The sequence below is a fragment of the Pantherophis guttatus genome, chromosome 3 (assembly GCF_059756535.1).
Source record: "Pantherophis guttatus breed Tessera chromosome 3, ASM5975653v1, whole genome shotgun sequence".
Taxonomy (NCBI): domain Eukaryota; kingdom Metazoa; phylum Chordata; class Lepidosauria; order Squamata; family Colubridae; genus Pantherophis; species Pantherophis guttatus.
The window spans coordinates 21,308,250-21,326,099 of NC_142065.1; the positions used below are offsets into that span (position 1 = coordinate 21,308,250).

Genomic DNA, 17,850 nt, shown 5'->3' on the forward strand with positions numbered 1-17,850 from the left:
GCATTTCTTCATTTTCCTGGGAATTATATAAGGAATCTCTTTTCTGCCTGCGCATATGAAAGTGGCTGTGTTTGAATAATCAAATTCTGGTTTAATAAACCAAAATGAGCATTAGCATTGTGACCTATTTAAGGTCTTATCACTTCTTCATTCCTGCAAAAGGTAAAATAAATCAGGAAGCTGCCTGGAAGCATGATCTTTATCATCTAAGATGCAGAAGTCAACTTTAAAACAAGGCAGTATGCCAAGTAGTCCCAACCTAGTTATTAATAGGAAGCTGTGGTAAACATCAACTTAACTTTCTTCCTGCTCAAAGAGGTGCATAAAAGTAATGCATATTACTTAGAGGTGCATGAAGGTAATGAATATTCTGACTTGCTGAATTAACACTTGATTATCTGAGCAGCACCCTCGTCAAGAGTTGCAAGGAGAGTTGCTTTTAAATTCCCATATAATAATAAGTAAGCAAGACTGGGAATAAGGGCTGAATGATTGGTGGAAACAAGTAGACAGTTTATGTTAGTGGTCGTGAACCTATGGCATGCATGCCAGAGGGCATGTAAAGCCCTCTCTGTGGGCATGCGAGGTGTCACCCCAGCTCAGTTCTGCTGTGCATGCACATGTGCCTCCCGCCAGCCAGCTGGTCTTCGTGTCTCTGCTGCGCATGCACGGGGGTGCATGAATGCACGATGTGGGGTGCATGTGGGGGACACATATGCATGTGTGGGACACACATGTGCATTGCACTTGGGGGGGTTCGCATTTGCTTTGGGCACTCGGTCCGGAAAAGGTTAGCCATCATTGGTTTATGTCAATCCTAACCCTCACACACAAGAAATGATGTGGCTCAGGGTCCCCCCCCCCCCCACAAATCATCAGGGTACCATGATGTAGCTTAGGGTTAAGTGTAGGTAATACACTTGTATATGAATGCACCAGAGGACATAGCTATTCAATGGACAGTAGCAATTTGTTCTCTGTATTAGTTTTATTCTAGTCTTCCATGTGGAGCTCACTAGGCAACATTTATTATCTTCCATTGAGATCAAAACTGTTTAGTAAGCATGATTTTTTAAAAAGATTGTGGTGGCCTATTTGCTATTGGAGCCACTGTGCATGGTGGAAAGGCTGAGCTGCTTATTCTCCAGCAAGTACATGTCACATCCCATAATATCACCATAATATCATATCCCATAATATCACCTAATCTAAGACCTGGGGGGGGAAATCAGGGTTTTTTTGAAGATGAGTAGTGTTGTTAGAGCCATCTGAATCTCTGAGGAAATGCTATTCTAATAGATAGGTACTGCTTCATGTTGCTTGGGCACCAATATTCCAGAAAGGTACAGATTAGTTGTCCTTTAAACTTGTACTATTGCTTTAATGCTTTTTTTCCTTTGATACACATAGTGACCATTCTAGAAATAATGGAAATGTCATTAAATTTAAATTGTATTGGCAGGAGTCTGAAGGCAGATTATTCTTCATGGTTCACCTTCTATTATTACATGTATGATGTTAAAAGAACACAGTTGAGCAAGAATTAATTGCTACTCTGTAATTGTGCATTCAGCGTTTTCTGTCAGTGGTGAACACGGAGGCTTATTTGGGAGAAATTTCTCTGATTTTTCCCTTAACTGAAGAGTTGGGCTTTGATGCCTTTGATAAGGGGCTGATGGGAATTGAAATATGGGATTATATAATATTTGGGGAGATAGTTTTTTAGAAGAAAAAAAATAAAAATCAGTCTTGATAAGAGTTAGAGAAGTGGGTTGAAAAAAAAAGATGGGTGGCCAATAAATTTTATTTATATATAAATAAATAGAGAGGGAGGGAGGGAGAGAGAGAGGGAGGGGGAAAAAGATTTTAGGATTGTAGCTGGTGAGATGGGAAAAGAGTTCTCAGACTAGAGAAAAACATGTATAAACAGATACTGGAGTCTCTCAAGATGAGGAAGATAATAGCCAAGTATCCATTGACATGGATAAGCAAGAGCAGAAGGCCTAGAATTTAAAACTGGAAGCAGAGATCTATATAGAGATCTTGCCTCTTATGTAGGAGGCAGATCTGCTTATTCACAGACATAGTGTATATATAGTCTTTCTTCTTGTCTGCATAAAGAAACTACTCTAAGAGTGACCTTTTTATAAGACTTCAACCCGAATATGGGGTTAAGTGTTTGGAGAATTAAGATTTATTGTTGCAACAGGTACTGTGAAATGTTCCCCTCCTTCAGTCTGTTGACCTTCTCTCCAGGTATCTCTTTCGGTCTTGTCATTGTCTTCTTTTTTCTTCTCCTTGTAAACACTTACTTGACAGTGCAAGCTGTCAGTGGTATTTAGTACACTTCTTCCACATCATTGTCTGGTGGCAAGTTGTACTGGTGAAGGAGATGAGTAGATTCAGGAAGCTCTTAGCAGGAGCCCAACCTCTTTGAACTGTGTTCCTAATTATATTTAAAAATCTAAAATCCTGATAAGCTGAATTAGTTCCTCTGGGATCTTCTGGCAATTCTGACAAACTTTAGTGCTAATGTAATGAATACAGTTTGTAGTTATTTTAACAATAGAGTCATCTTTGCTAAGCACAGATGAAACAAAGAATGCATGCAAACAGCACATTTAGTGTCAAAGCAGAAGTTTTATTCTAACATTGTTGACGTTATTGATATTCCATTATTTCCTAAAATGGAGAATGTAGATTAATGGAAAGGAGGAGGACAATGAACCAGTATTTGAATCTTGTCATATAAACACTTGGAAAAAAAATGAGTTTTTAAGTTCTTCCAAAAAGGTAGTATTAAGTATTAGAACCATCACACAAAAGCCATGTTCAAGGACAGAATATTCAGTTATGAAAATTGATACATTCTCTGAGGTAGTGGCTGAATAACTTCCTGTCAGGGGTGTTGTAATTCTTTCCTGTGTTGTAGATCCAGCTTTCAGGACTAGACAGCCAATTTGGCGTAGTGGTTAAGGCATCAGGATAGAAACTAGGAGACTGTGAGTTCTAGTCCCATTTTAGGTGCAATGCCCGCTGGGTGAGTTTGGGATTGTCTTTGTCTCTCTCTCTCTTTGTCTCTCTCTCTCTCTCTCTCTCTCTCTTTGTGGAATTCTGGGGTAGAAGAATGGCCCTTCATGAGACTTGTGGATCAGATGCACCAACATTAGAGATTCATTCCTATTCTAAAAGCAACATCCTTTTGCCAGCCTTCTTCTTTCCTCTTTTATCATTGCCTGAGGCAGCCTTACGCTTTTTTTAAAAAAAATTGAAAATTAAAATCTGCTAGTTTATCCCATATATAAATATTACAACTGGGATCATGGAACAGGGAAACAGCAGTATTTAATCTCTTGCCTTTCATTGACTATTTCCTGTTAAAATATTTAGTTTAGAAAGTATTGACCTTACATGGAAATCATGTTGGATTTGTTCTCAACAGGATGTCTGAAAATGACTCTTGTGTAAGTTAATCTTTCTGCTACTGGGTGAAATATTTCTTATTTAAACTAAGCTAACATTTCCTATCTTATTCCTTACAACCCAGTAGATTTTTACAGCTGCCGCTTCTCTGGGGGAAAGAGGGAAACCTTTAGATTTTTTTTTAACGAGATAAGATTTCTTTTACACTTATTTGCAAGCGGTGAAGTAGAAAGCAAGAAATGTGATATTTAATTTAAAAGAGAAAACAAGAACAAAACTACCTTGCTGGTTGATTGCCACTCCCCAACCAATTTCCTGTTCTGCAGCTTGCAATCTCATGGAAAAAAATGTATAGTTGAAAGTGTTAAATAATTCCTTAAGGAAAAATCATTTTTCTTCTAAGTATTAAGAAATTTAAGTACTGAATTTAGTATTGAGTAAATGCTAAAGGTTTAGTGGAGAATATTTAATTGATGAGTGGGAGCTTCTACTCATGAGGGCTTTGTTCATTTTTTGCTTTCAACAGAATTGCGAGAGAGAGAGAGAGAGGCGGGTGGAATCTTTAAGCTTTTGTTTCTTTTGAATGCTCCTTTATTAAAATGACCTATCCTATTTTCTTTTAGGGCAAATTAATACTGAGTGCAGAAACTGAGGAATAGTAAGCCAAAGAAATTCAAAAAGAAAATGAAACATAGCTAAAATGAGAACAGCCTGTCCTCATTTAGCAACCATAATAGGGACCGGCAACTCAGAAGTAGTCGCTAAATGAAATTGTGACTGTTCTTACAATCTTACTTCAGCTCTCTTTTGCTTTACAGACTTGTGAAGATCATAAATGTAAGGATCAATCACAAAGTTACTCTTTCATCACATTGTAACTACAAATGGTCACTAAACAAGGCAATCCCTAAATGAGGAGAGAAATAAATTCAAAAATAATGTGTTGAAAGAAGATTAAATGTCAGGTTAGACCTGATGTTTCAGCCCCCCCACACACACACACTGCTGCATTTACACATTTAAACATATGTTTAACACAACACACTTTACAACTATGTAATTGTTATCTCCTCTGATTTTGGAAGAGATCTATGGCTCAACCAAGAATTTTGGAATTTGTGTGTGCCTAAGACTTGTATTACTTGTTTCATTCTACTGTAAAGCATGAACATGGGGGAAAAATCATGGTAAATTATGATACAATATTTGATTAATGGAATCTGTTAATTTAGAATTATAAAGTCCTATAGAACTTTTAAATTTACTATTAAGGAAAGTGCTTGTGTGAATCCTAAGTATTTTGTTATAAATAATTTGCGGACCCCTGATAGATTAAAAATTTCCATAAATAATAAGTGGACCATTCAAATGAGATTTATATTGAACCTGTATTGAAGAATATTGATTCTTAAATGTCTTAAAGCAGAGATTGGGAACAATGGCCCCTCTTTGACTTGTGGACTTCAACTCCCAGAATTCCTGAGCCAGCCATGCAGTTGGCAGCATGGCTGACTCAGGAATTCTGGGAGTTGAAGTCCTCAGATCATAAAATGGCCATCGTTCCCTACTCCTGTCTTAAAGTATGGTTTGAAGGCACTGCTCCAGTTGGCTTCTATAGCTTTTATCAATACAAGCAGAGCAACAAAGTACAGCAACTCACTTTTGTATTCCTTTGGAATTATATCCATCTATAAACATTGTAGTCAAATAAACAATGAAATCAAATGGGAGCCATAGTTACTCCATAGCAACTCTATTATTCATTATGAAACTCTTTGAATCATTGCCCTCAAATACTGAGCAAATACCAGGGTGGTTCAAGCATGTTAGTTTATGGGAAGAAAATTCAGAAGAAATTTAATAGAAAAAAAATGATCAATACAACTGTATTAAGTTCATCTTAATCTAATTTATGTTGATAGCCTATCATGCAAAATTTTGAATAACACAGATTTCTTCTTCAGAAAAATAAGGGGTGAGGAGGGATACTTCAAGGACAACATGGGATTCTTTGCAGGATAGTGTGCTGGTCCTTATAATTTAGAATAAACTGTTTATGTAAGATATTCTTGCTTTGAAATTCCTATATGATTTTTAACAGCTGACTCACCCAGATGTATAAGAGACACATAAATTGTGTTTATGAAGCAGCATACTTTGTTCTTTTGTTGCAATATCACTTGCATACTATCTCAGAAAAAAATATTATTAAAAATAAAAGTGGAACCAAGCTAGATTTCTTGCTGAAAAAAAATGTATGAGGTTGCGAAACCCCTAGATTTGAAAAAGAGCAGTTGTCAACACTGCAGAAGTCAAGCATGCAATAGGAGAACAAATATCCAATTTCACAATTTTCCCCACAATCAGCAAGAGAAAAGATAGCTTTAGGTACTAGGAAAAATCACTGGCCAGGAAAAGAACAGGCAAGTGTGAAACTCACAGAATGCAACACAGAGGCACTAACCAACAGCTCTAAATTGGCTGGAAAAAATGTTTTCACAGTATGGAGATTAATTTGAATTCTTTTTGTTTGCAAATAGCTTTCGTAAATACCCTAGCTGCAAATTTGCCTTTGTGAAAGGTTGGCCATTCTAATAGGACCATGAATCATATGAGGTTTTCTCTATTTATGTGCCCATTTTAATTTATGTTGGTTTTTATTTATTTCTGCTTGTGCTAGTAACTTACATGATTATTCTGTTGAGTAAAAACGAAGGAAATGAACTGATGCAAATAAATGAATGAAGCACAAATTTATGCTTTCCTAACTTGAGTAGATTTACTTTCATCTAATCTGCCTAGGACTCAAATCTAAAACAGAACAGAATATGAGAGTTGGAAGTGAACTAGGAGACCTATATCATTCTGGACAAGTGGCTGTCCAGTCTCTTCTTAAAGGTTTCCAATGATGAGTATAAACAACTTCTGAAAGCAAGCTGTTCCACTGGTTAATTGCTCTCACAGTCAGGAAATTACTCTTTAGTCCTAGGTTGCTTCTCTTCTTGATTAGTTTTCATCCATTGTTTATTTGTTTCATTGTGGTGTTTTGGAAAATAGGTTGATCCCTTCTTCTTTGTGGCAACGCCACTAGTATTGGAATACTGCAATCATGTTACCCCTAGAACTTCTTTTCACTAGACTAGATAAACCCAATTCAGATTTAACAGATTAACAGAACTGGAAGGGACCTTGTAGGTCATCTAGTCAACCCTCCCGCCCAAGCAGGAGACCCTACACCATTTCTCACAAATGGCAGTCGAGTCTCTTCTGGAAAGCCTCCAGTGATGAAGCTCCCATAACTTCCCAAGGCAACTTCTGTTCCATAGGTTGATTGTTCTCACTGTCAGAAAATTTCTCTTTATTTTCAGGTTGAATCTCTCCTTGATCAGTTTCTATCCATTGTTCCTTGTCTGGCCTTCTGGTGCTTTGGAAAATAGCTTGACCTCCTTCCTCCTCTCTGTGGCAGCCCCTCAAATATTGGAAGATGCTATCCTGTGTCCCCTGGTCCTTCTCTTCACTAGACTAGCCATGCCCAGTTCCTGCAACCGTTCACGTCTGTTTTAGCCTCCTGTCCCCTCATCATCCTGGTTACTCTTCTCTGCACTCTTTCTAGAGTCTCAACATTGTTTTATAGTGTGATGACCAAAACTGGATGCAGGACTTACTAAGGCTTTATAGAGTGGTATCAGTACCTCACTTGATCTTGATTCCATCCCTCTGGATTTGGAATTAAGAGAACCACCATTTTTGGCCTGCTCCATGCCGGAGCCCGGCTTTGCAACCAGGCCCCCGCCGGCTTTGACCCTCACCTGCAACTCACCTGCAACTGTTCTTCATATGTTTTAGCCTCCAGCCCCCTAATCATCTTTGTTGCTCTTTTCTGCATTCTTTCTAGAATCTCTACCTCTTTTTTATAATATGGTGACCACAACTGGATGCAGTATTTTTACTAAGGTTTTATAAAGCGGTACTAATACTTCATGTGAACTTGATTCTATCTAAGTAAAATGAAGTGACTTTCTTGTTTTAGAAATATATTGATGAAATTGGTTGATCTCTCCTGAAAGCAATGGAACAGTGGAATCAGTGGAATAGTTTGCCTCCAGAAATCATGGGCGCTCCAACACTGGATGTTTTTAAGAAGAATCTAGACAGTCACTAATCCAAAATGGTATAGGTTCTCCTGCTTGAGCAGGGGGCTGGACTAGAAGACCTCCAAGGCCCCTTCCAGCACATTCTGTTCTATTCTATCCCTCTGTTAATGCAACCTAGGATTGCATTGACTTTTTTGGCTGCTGGCTCATATTTAAATGATTGACCACTAGACTTATATACTGCTTTACAGCCCTCTCTAAGCGGTTTACAGAGTCAGCATATTACCCCCAACAAACTGGGTCCTCATTTTACTGACCTCGGAAGGATGGAAGGCTGAGTCAACCTTGAACCTGGTGAGTTTCAAACTGCCAAACTGCAGGCAGCCGGCAGTCAACAAAAGTACTCTGCAGTACTGCACTCTAACCACTGCACCACCACGGCTCTTATGGTGACCTTTTGCAAACTTCTTACAAGCAAAGTCAATGAGGAAGCCAGTTTAACAACTCTTTAACAACCGTGTTACTAAGTTAACAACTGCAGTGATTCACTCAAAACTGAGCCAAGAAAGGTCATAAAATGGGACAAAATTCACTTAACAAATGTTTCAGCAACATAAATTTTGGGCTCAGTTGGGTAACTGGAGGAACAGGATGCATCCGGAGTTTGTAGGTGGAAATATTGGGATAAGATGTATTTATTTGTAAGCAATGTTTAGTCAAGTGAGTAATCTCTTTATCAGCAAATAAAGATCTGCATGCCTTTGAGGGAGCATTGTCACTGAAGTGTACTTTCTTCAAGGAAATGATAGCTTCTTTCACCCCACCCCACCTCAACTTTCCAACAAGTAGGTAGAACATGGCGTAAGTGTGTTTGCCTTGTCCTATTAGACAGGCTTTCCTTAATGTGACATGATAGCAGTGTTCCAATATCTAAAGGGCTGCCACAAAGAAGAGGGGGTCAACCTATTCTCCAAAGCACCTGAAGGCTTTGACCTGAAGAACCAATGGATGGAAACTAATCAAGGAGAGAAGCAACCTAGAACTAAGAAGAAATTTCCTGAAAGAACAATTAATCAGTGGAGGGACTTGCCTCCAGTTCCAACACTGGAAGGTTTAAAGAAGAGATTGGACAACCACTTTCTGAAATGGTATAGGGGTTCCTGCCTGAGCAGGGGGTTGGACTAGAAGACCTCCAAGATCCCTTCCAACTCTGTTATTCTGTCATTATGTTCTGTTATTCTTTGATTGAAACTGATGGTTTCTATCAGTGTTCATCCAAAATTGTACCAGGATTCTTCTTTTTTTAAAATCTCTTATTGGTGGGGGAGAGCACATTTCTTTCTCTCTCTTAAAAAATAAAATTAAGCCTATTTTAAGCACTTGTTTAAGTTTTTAATACGTTCTGTGCCTTACATTTTTTATGAGTCTTTCAGGAAGAAAGAAATCACTGAGTGGACTTCAGCCACCTTCTTCAAATATGTTTTTCAAATTCCAGTCTTAACTAGCTGCCCTGGGATTTGCCGTCCAAGAATCGTACTAAACAAGTTTCACTGTTCGGCTTGAATTGAAATTCAGTGGCATAATTAAGAGGGAATTCCAAGGGCTAGAGAAACAGGGAGGGATTGTAGTGTATTTGTGCCTCTTTAACACATTTGTCTGACATCTCAAGTACATCTGCAACTTTTTTGCTAAGAACAGTAGCTACATATTTAATTTAGCTACTGTTCTTAGGAGGGCCAGCTCCAGACTGAACAAACAAAAGTTCAAGGATTAAAAAGGTAGTGGATCTTACTTCCTGGTGGCCTCATGGATCAGTATGATTGATTGATTGACAATAGAATGGAATAAGTTTGGTATGCTTTCTTCCAGAGTATTTTTTTTTTACATTTCTAATAAAGAACCATTAAGCAGTCATAACAAAGTGAAAAGTCATCAAACTAGCTTCAAGGCATGCATATATTCCATTCTCACATACACAACCAAATCCAAATAAACCCTATGATGGCTAAGTGTGTTGTTCCACTCCAGATTTTATGGTTTGTAAGTTGTGGTCTTTTGCTTACTTTGAATTTAGTGTCTAACGATTAATTATTTACCAGATTAAAATAGGTTTGGAACCAGATCATAGTATTAAAGCTGCTTCCGTGATTGGTTCTAGACAGCCTGTGTATGATTGCTTAATCATGGTTAATGTAAATCTTATTTACTCAGCAAAGACAACATTCTGGTTCATATGACATTAAACGCAGGTTGGTTGTGCACAGTAAAGAGGGCTAAAATGTATTTGGCTAATTGGTGTTTCAGGATGTAGAAACATTACAGTACATTTCATTGAAGAAATACATATTTTATTGCACTTTTTTTTTCAAAAGTTCAGTCAAGAACTGAACATTCTGGACTCGACTGTTTTGCTCAATTTTTAATGAAGAGGCATTTCAAAATCTCTCTTCAGGGTGTTTTAAACACTGAAAAGCAGATTAACATTTCATAAATAAAAATAGAACAAAAGGTTTCAGAAATCTGATGCACTAGAAGTGAAGTGATCAATATGGTGAGGAATGCACCATTCTGGCTCCATCCTGACAAAATTCCATTGCTGGGGTTATTTGAGCCCCTGAGGTCTGAGACATTTTCACCTTTGGTCCTGATGGGATTGCACTTCCCCATTTGAGACCAGCACACACTTCTGGGGATCCTCCTGACTCACAGGGGCTGCTTAAAATGTTGGTGACTGTTGTGGTCAGGAGGGCTTTTGCACAATTTGGTTTTGTGAACAATTGCATCCCTTTCTGGACTTGGAAGCACTGTTCACAGTCACTCATGCATTGATTCAGTATATTAATGGCATAATGTGATACTCACTTTCTTCGTTTCTGATTCACTCAAGATTTTTCAATCAATTTATGAAAAAGCTCCAGTGTATCAGCCCTGGACGTGGTGGCTCAGTGGCTAAGACGCTGAGCTTGTCAGTTGAAAGGTCGGCAATTCAGTGGTTCAAATCCCTAGTGCCGCGTAATGGGGTGAGCTCCTGTTACTTGTCCCAGCTCCTGCCAACCTAGCAGTTTGAAAGCATGTAAATAATGCAAGTAGAAAAGTAGAGACCACCTTTGGTAGGAAGGTAACCGTGTTCCATGTGCTTTTGACATTTAGTCATGCCGGCCACATGACCACGGAGACATCTTCGGACAGCGCTGGCTCTTCAGCTTTGAAATGGAGATGAGCACCACCCCCTAGAGTTGGGAACGACTAGCACATATTTGCAAGGAGAACCTTTACCTTTACCTTTTATCAGCCCTTGGGTTGATGAGCTGGTACTCATGCATCTCTTGTGCCAATTGGAGTTAGAGTTCTCTGCTTTAAAAGATGTATCTAAAAAATTTATGCAGATAGATTCAGTTGAGACTCCCCCCCCCTTTCACTAAATTGGACATGGGTGTGGTCAGTGCGTGATGCATCTAGCCCACGGGCCGGGAGTTTGACAGCCCTGATGTAGAGAAACAATTTGTTCTGAGAACTAAAAGAGAAAAATATGATTAGGGAAGGGAATCCCAAATTACAATTTGAAACCATTGGTTTTTTTTTTTTTTTTAATTTGATTTATATGCCGCCTTTCTCCAGAGACTCAGGGCGGCTTACAATGTGTTAAGCAATAGCCTTCATACTTTCGTATATTTATACAAAGTCAGCTTATTGCCCCCACAAACTGGGTCCTCATTTAACCTACCTTAGAAAGGATGGAAGGCTGAGTCAACCTTGAGCCTGGGGAGATTCGAACCTGCAGTAATTGCAGGCAGCTGTGTCAATAACAGGGTGCTTTAAACCACTGTACTACCAAGGCTCAGTTTGATTTTGGTTTAGAAAGCCTAGCTTAATTATCATTTGTTCTTACACTTGCATCTAGAATCCTGGCTTATTGTTTTGTCAGGAACAATGGCAGAAAAGTGCAACCTTTGGTTGAACAAGCTGGCATTATTTTGCTTTTCTTGAGGTAATAAGGTTTTAAATTCTGGGGTTTTTTTCTACAGATGCTGTGAATGCCTAAGATGTTGTGGAAGAAGAGATCCCAGGCCTCGAACCGTCTGGCTTGGCCATCCCGAAAAGAGGGATCAGAGATATCCACGCAATGTCGTCAACAACCAGAAGTACAACTTCTTTACTTTTCTACCAGGAGTAAGTATGATTATAGACATTGCTTAGAATCTACAACAAAAACCAGAACAGCACATGTGGCATGTTGTATTGTGCAAATGTCACCATTTGCTAATGGTGACATGTGACGGGTGCCACTAATTGGCACCAGTCACATGATACCTCTGATGCAAATCAATCATGCTATTTGCATGATGACATCATGACCCATGTGATGTCATTTCCTCCCACAGATGTATCTGTGTATAATAGCCAACAAACCAAAATAGAAGTGGGTTTTTTTTAAAAAAAATCTTCATTTTTTTTTAAAGAGAGGAATTATTCAGTTATTTCTTATGAACAGGAATTTTCCTGCCCCAGTTGTTATAATAGCACAATCACTGCAAAGGTTTTATGAAAAGAGTTCCCTCATGAGATTTCTCTCAGGATTTAATGGAAATATGGGAGGCCAGGATATTCTCATATGGTCTCCTAACCTCCCGTATTTCCATTAAATCTTGCTAAATGAAGGCAAGAATGTCTCACCCAATGAACAATTACCTTAAATAATCTACTTTGAAATACATTTCTAAAGTAAATTAACTCTCATCTAATGTGTCTTCCCAATACTAGTGCAAAAGTACAATAGAATGAGGATTAAAGATTACTGAACTGATTCAAACTGCTACAGGCTTATAAGCAGGGATGAAATGTAAAATCTGTTACTACCAGTTCTGTGGGCGTGGCTTGGTGGTGGTGGGGGTAATGTGACTGGGTGGGCGTGGCCAACTTTTTAAAAAAAAAACTTTTCAAAGCATTTTTTCTAATGCTTTGAAAAGCCTCTCTGCCGATCAGGAACTCAGCTGGGATCGGCAGAGAGGCTCTTTAAAAAATACCACTCTGCTGATCAGGGAACTCAGCTGGGATCGTCAGAGACTTTTCAAAGCATTTTTTTTACCTTCGGCCAAGAGGTTGCAGAAAAAAATGCTTTGAAAAGCCTCTGATGATCCCAGCTGAGCTGTGCGATCATCAGAGGCTTTTTTTAATTATTTTTAAAAGCATTTTTTCATCGGAAGAGGTTATAGAAAAAATGCTTTTAAAAGTAAAAAAAAAAAGCCTCTGATGATCATGGGGCTCAGCTGGGCATGGGGGGGGGCGCAGGGATTTTTGCTACCGGTTCTCCGAACCACCCACTGCCATCGCTACCGGATTGGGCGATCCGGTCCGAACCGGGAGCATTTCACCCCTGCTTATAAGCATTCATTTAGTGATTGTTCAGAGTTTCAAAAGCACTGAATAAAGTGATTTATAATCAGTCCTTGCAGTTCTGACCATTGCACTATGGTCATGTGATCAGGCGCTTGGCAGCTGACATATATTCATGACAGTTGCATGACCCCCTCAGGGTCACATGATTGCCATTTGCTGTCTTTCCAGCTGATTTCCAAAAAGCGAACATCTAATTCACTTAATAACTGCAGTGATTCTCTTAATATCTGTGGCAAAAAGGTCATAAAATCAGGCACAAGTTACTTAACTGCTTTGTATAACAACAAAAATTCTGGTTCCACTTGTGGTTGTAAATTGAGGACTACCTATATTCTGCCTAGAGATGAGAGTATTTGGTGTGTATGTATGTGTGTGTTTTTATAAATCAGTAAAGTTTTACTGTCCAACTATTTCCTTTTTAGAATCTTCTCAAATTAACATGTTTTTGTGGATTGCTGCTTTTATGTTGGATGAGTTGCTTCCAATATTCCCTTGTCACTTACTTAATCTTCTCCTCGCTCTGCTTTTAGGTCCTGTTCAACCAATTCAAATATTTCTTCAATCTCTACTTTTTATTTCTTGCCTGTTCTCAATTTGTTCCTGAAATGAGGCTTGGTGCACTTTACACATATTGGGTTCCACTGGTAGGTAATATCAGGTTTATTTATCCAAGAAAAGTTTCAGTGTTTGAATACAAGATGTCCTTTGTTAACCTTATCTCTGAGATCCAAGTAATGCTGAAACTTAAAATGGTTTTTGTTAGCTTATTTTATGAAACCTGCCCTTTATGTCTTTGGGAATTGTAGATGCTTGGTTTAACTTTTAAAATTGATTTAATAAAGGTTCACCATTCAGAAATAAAACCTTGAGTGATGCAGGAAAATGAAATACACAGGGAGACACTTGATCAGGGGAGTAATTTATCCCATAACTTAATCATTCCAAGAGTTCAGTTAAAGATATTCTCCTGGGTTAACTCCCTTAAAAAAGTAGGTTGTCATGGAAGCATTTTTGTAATTGTCTTTGGAACAATGGACTAAACGCTGAACAAATACGAAGTAGATAGACTTTGGGTTTGTTTGTTTTATTTTTCTAGATCCTTCCAAAGGTTAAACTATATAAACTATATATTGACCAATATGGAAATTAAGGAGGAACATGCTGACTTGCACAGTTCTAACTGGTTTTGCTTGTTCCTCTCACCAGCAGTCTGTGTCTAACAAACCATAAATGGTTTAATTGTTTGTTTAATACAAGGAAGTGCTATGTTTTGTTTTGTTTTTGCATCAACAGCCACACTTGGATTTTGAACAGTATGTTAATGACTGGTTTCCAAAGACAAAATTGGTAGGGCCAGGAGTAAAGCTAAATTTCATTTCATTTGATTTAAATATATGTTGCAGTAAATTGAATCTGGTTCAGATGTGTTTTCTTATTGGCTCAACTAATTGTGAGAAGAGAACTATAGTCATACGAGTTGGATGAAGAGGAGGACAAAACCAAAAATGTAATAAAATTAATAAAATGATAAATAATAACAATCCAGTTATGTGTTTAACCGGTTGTGTCACTTTAAAAAAATTATAATGGCTAATGCTTTTTAGAGATCTCCGGAAGCCACACAAGATTATCAGTTGGGTAGCTGTGATTTAGTATGCCTTTAGGGATTTTAACTTCTTTCAATTATAGCTCTCCCAACAAACAATTTAGCAAATCAGGGCTTAGGATAATATGATTGGATAATTCAAGGCTGTTATTTTTTTACTTTAAGATAGCGAATGGAAAACAAAATTTTCTCTTCCTCCCAAAGCAGATCTATATTTCTTTTCATGAGGCAAAAACCACTTTTGAGGTTGCTGGGGGGGCAGGGAGGGACTTGAAATGTAGAAAGCAACAGAGAGGAATAGGTTAAATTTCCTCTTCTCCCCCATTCCCAGTTGTAGTTATTCTGATTAAGCCTTTGTTTGCTTTTGAAAAGAAAAAAAGTATTGAGAGATAGCTATCTCCAATGGCTTGGCTTAAATTTAGAATTTAACAAAGCAAGCCACTTCTTAATGTAGCATGATTGCTAGAAACTTTCCCCCTTTTTAATAGTAGCTTGTGTTCTTAATATGCCTTCATTTTATATGGTATGGAATACACATCTGGCTGCACTACTGTATGGTGTTTATTGTAGAAATTAGTTTGTATTTTTTTTAACAGGGCTTGCTTCAAACCTGTAGCTCATTGTAATTTGTTCAGATCACACGAACCATTAGAATTCAGCATGTGAGCTGCCAGAGTTATAAATAATAGACTTTTTGTTCATTGTAGACTGCTGAAACAGCCGTTTTGGAGTCAAATAACAACTTGAGAGGAATCAGTGAGGCAGAATAAATGGGATAGTTTTAATGATTATTTGGAACCCCAATCTTTAAATGCATAAATTTTTTTCCTATATAGTATGCATAAACCTTATAAACTGGTTTTTGAGGTAGCATTTTAGAGTAATGATTGATATATATTTTAAGCACCAAATTAAAATGCTATCATAATGGGAATAAAATAGTATGATAATTGAATGCTACTTATCTACTTAGAAGAAAGCCTCATTAGTTATTGGGACTTGCTGTCAGTAAGTATTTACCTGGGCTTATTTTTAATTGAAGGAACAACAATATAGGAAATCAGAGCTTGTGATGATAGGATTGGATAATTCAAGGCTGTTATTTTTTACTTTAAAATAGCAAATGGAACACCAAATTTTCCCCATCCTCCCAAAGTTGATCTATGTTCCTTCCCATGGGGCTAAAACTAGCTTTGGGGAAGAGAAACTTTGAGGGAATTAAAAATACAGTAAATAAAATACAGGATTTGAGTTTAGGTAAATGTAAAAAGGGTTGTTTATTTCTCCAAAGGATATTGCCATTCTTTCAAACAAGACTTAATAACCCCAAATTCCTTTGGAGTTGCTTTATACAATATACTAATGATTTCCAAATTTGGGAGAGCTGGAATCAGTCCCCTGTATCATTTGCATCTCTTTGTAATGGCAAGCCTTGAAGGCATATAGTAATATAATTCTGAATTAATGTTCATGGAAGCTATGCAAAGGAGTGGAAGATTCCTAGAAATTAGTACAGCAGATTGATTTCCTTTGGACAGCTTAATTACATTTACAGAACAAATTATTTCCTTTCCATGATTCAGGTAAGAAGAACCTACATCAAGAATGTTCTTACACAGATATATAATCCCAGTCTGGAAACATATTTTTAAATATTTAAAGTATGTCTTAAAAAGAGAGAAAAACTATGAAAGAAAATGCTTTTAGACTGAGAAGTTGAATTTTAGTGATGATATTTCTGCCGTCCTCCCCTTCTAAAGGATGAAACCAGGGGTGGGCTGCTGGGGGTTCGCAGGGGTTTGGGAGAACCTCTAGCTAAGATTCTGTGCAGTTCGGAGAATCCCCAAATCCCACTCCTGGCTGGCCCCGCCCACTCCACCCCACCCTTCCCAGGAGTCCCCAAGCGGCCTGTTTTGGATGCAGATAAGTGCAGGGTGCGTGCGGAGGTTCGGGGAGGGTGAAAAACGGGCCTACCAGTAGTTCGGACCTGTTTCTGGCCTCCAGAGGGCCTCCGGAGCCTGGGGAGGCCATTTTTGCCCTCCTGGAGGCTCGGGGAAAGTCTCCAGAGCCTGGGGAGGGCAACACCCCCCCCGGTGGTGCAGGAGGCTGACTAGGCCACGCCCACCATGGCCACGCCCACCCAGCAACCGGGCAGAGAACCCCTTGCGAAAATTTTTGAAGCCCACCCCTGGATGAAACCTGTAATCTCACTCACTTAGAAGAAAGTCCTGTGTGTTCAGTGGGGACTATTTCTCAGGAGTGCACATGTATAAAATCACTATAAATGTGTCTTGGTGTCTTTAAAAAAATAGCAAAACAAAAGCATCACCAATAACAAGAATCTAAAACATTACTTTGATGAGCAGTATTATGATAGTTTGCAAGCACTAAGCAAGGTGATGATATAGGTTATCAGAATTAGATAAGGCTGGTTATATAGCCACCCAAAGCAGCTTTGGGTAGTGAGATGGATGGGATATAAATTTAATAAATAAATGTATTTCTTCCTATGAATATCACTTGTTGGGGTCACAAATGAAAAGGTATTTCCTTCTTATTGAATGGGTTTTATTTGTCTTGTTTAAATTGTTCATTATTGAATATTTTAAAAATAAATATAAAAATATTTAAAATACAATAAATACAATATCTATGGAGTTTGCAGAGGCATTGGTTTGACCATTGGTAGGAATAGAATGGAAGAAATGGATACAAGCTTGGTTTGTTCCAAAAGTATTTGTATTATCTAGAAAGTAAAAGAAAAGAAAAGGCCATCTTTTCGGAAATATTGTAGCAACATAGAAGTTGAATATTTGCAGCTTGAACATTGTAGCAATGTGGCTTTAGTACTGTTTTGTACTACCAGTCTTTATTTTTTCTACTTGTTATTTCTAGTCATGTAACATAGAATACAGAATAACAGAATTGGAAGGGATCATATAAGGAAATGCATATAAGGAAAAACTGTATAAAATGTTTTATAGATGGCATTTTGCACTGGCAAGATTGGCAAAAATGTATAAAGACAGATCTACTAAATGTTGGAAGTGTAATCAATCATCTGTGGACATGCCCAAAAGCAAAAAAAAAAAAAAAAAAAAAGGACAAAAATACATACATGGCTGAAAAAAATGACAAAACAACATATAGACCTGAAACCAGAGATATTTTTCTTGGGCATTCTACCAGAAAAATATAATAAAAAGACTACATACCTGATCTTGCATATACTAACCGCAACTAGAATTTGCGCAACCGCAACTAGAATTTGTGCAACAATGGAAAAATGATGAGATCCTGTCTGAGGGGAATGTAGTTAAGAAAATATTA

General features: G+C 37.9%; 1 protein-coding gene across 2 annotated transcripts in view; it reads left to right on the forward strand.

Moving 5' to 3' along the window:
- The window catches only part of ATP9A (ATPase phospholipid transporting 9A), a 95,714-nt gene that overhangs the window by 13,155 nt on the left and 64,709 nt on the right, over positions 1–17,850 (forward strand). For both annotated transcript variants that reach the window (XM_034433019.3, XM_034433018.3), the window contains exons 2-3: positions 11,543–11,687; positions 13,445–13,558. In XM_034433019.3, coding sequence (XP_034288910.1) covers positions 11,543–11,687; positions 13,445–13,558 — 259 coding nt within the window. The remainder of the gene's footprint in view (positions 1–11,542; positions 11,688–13,444; positions 13,559–17,850) is intronic.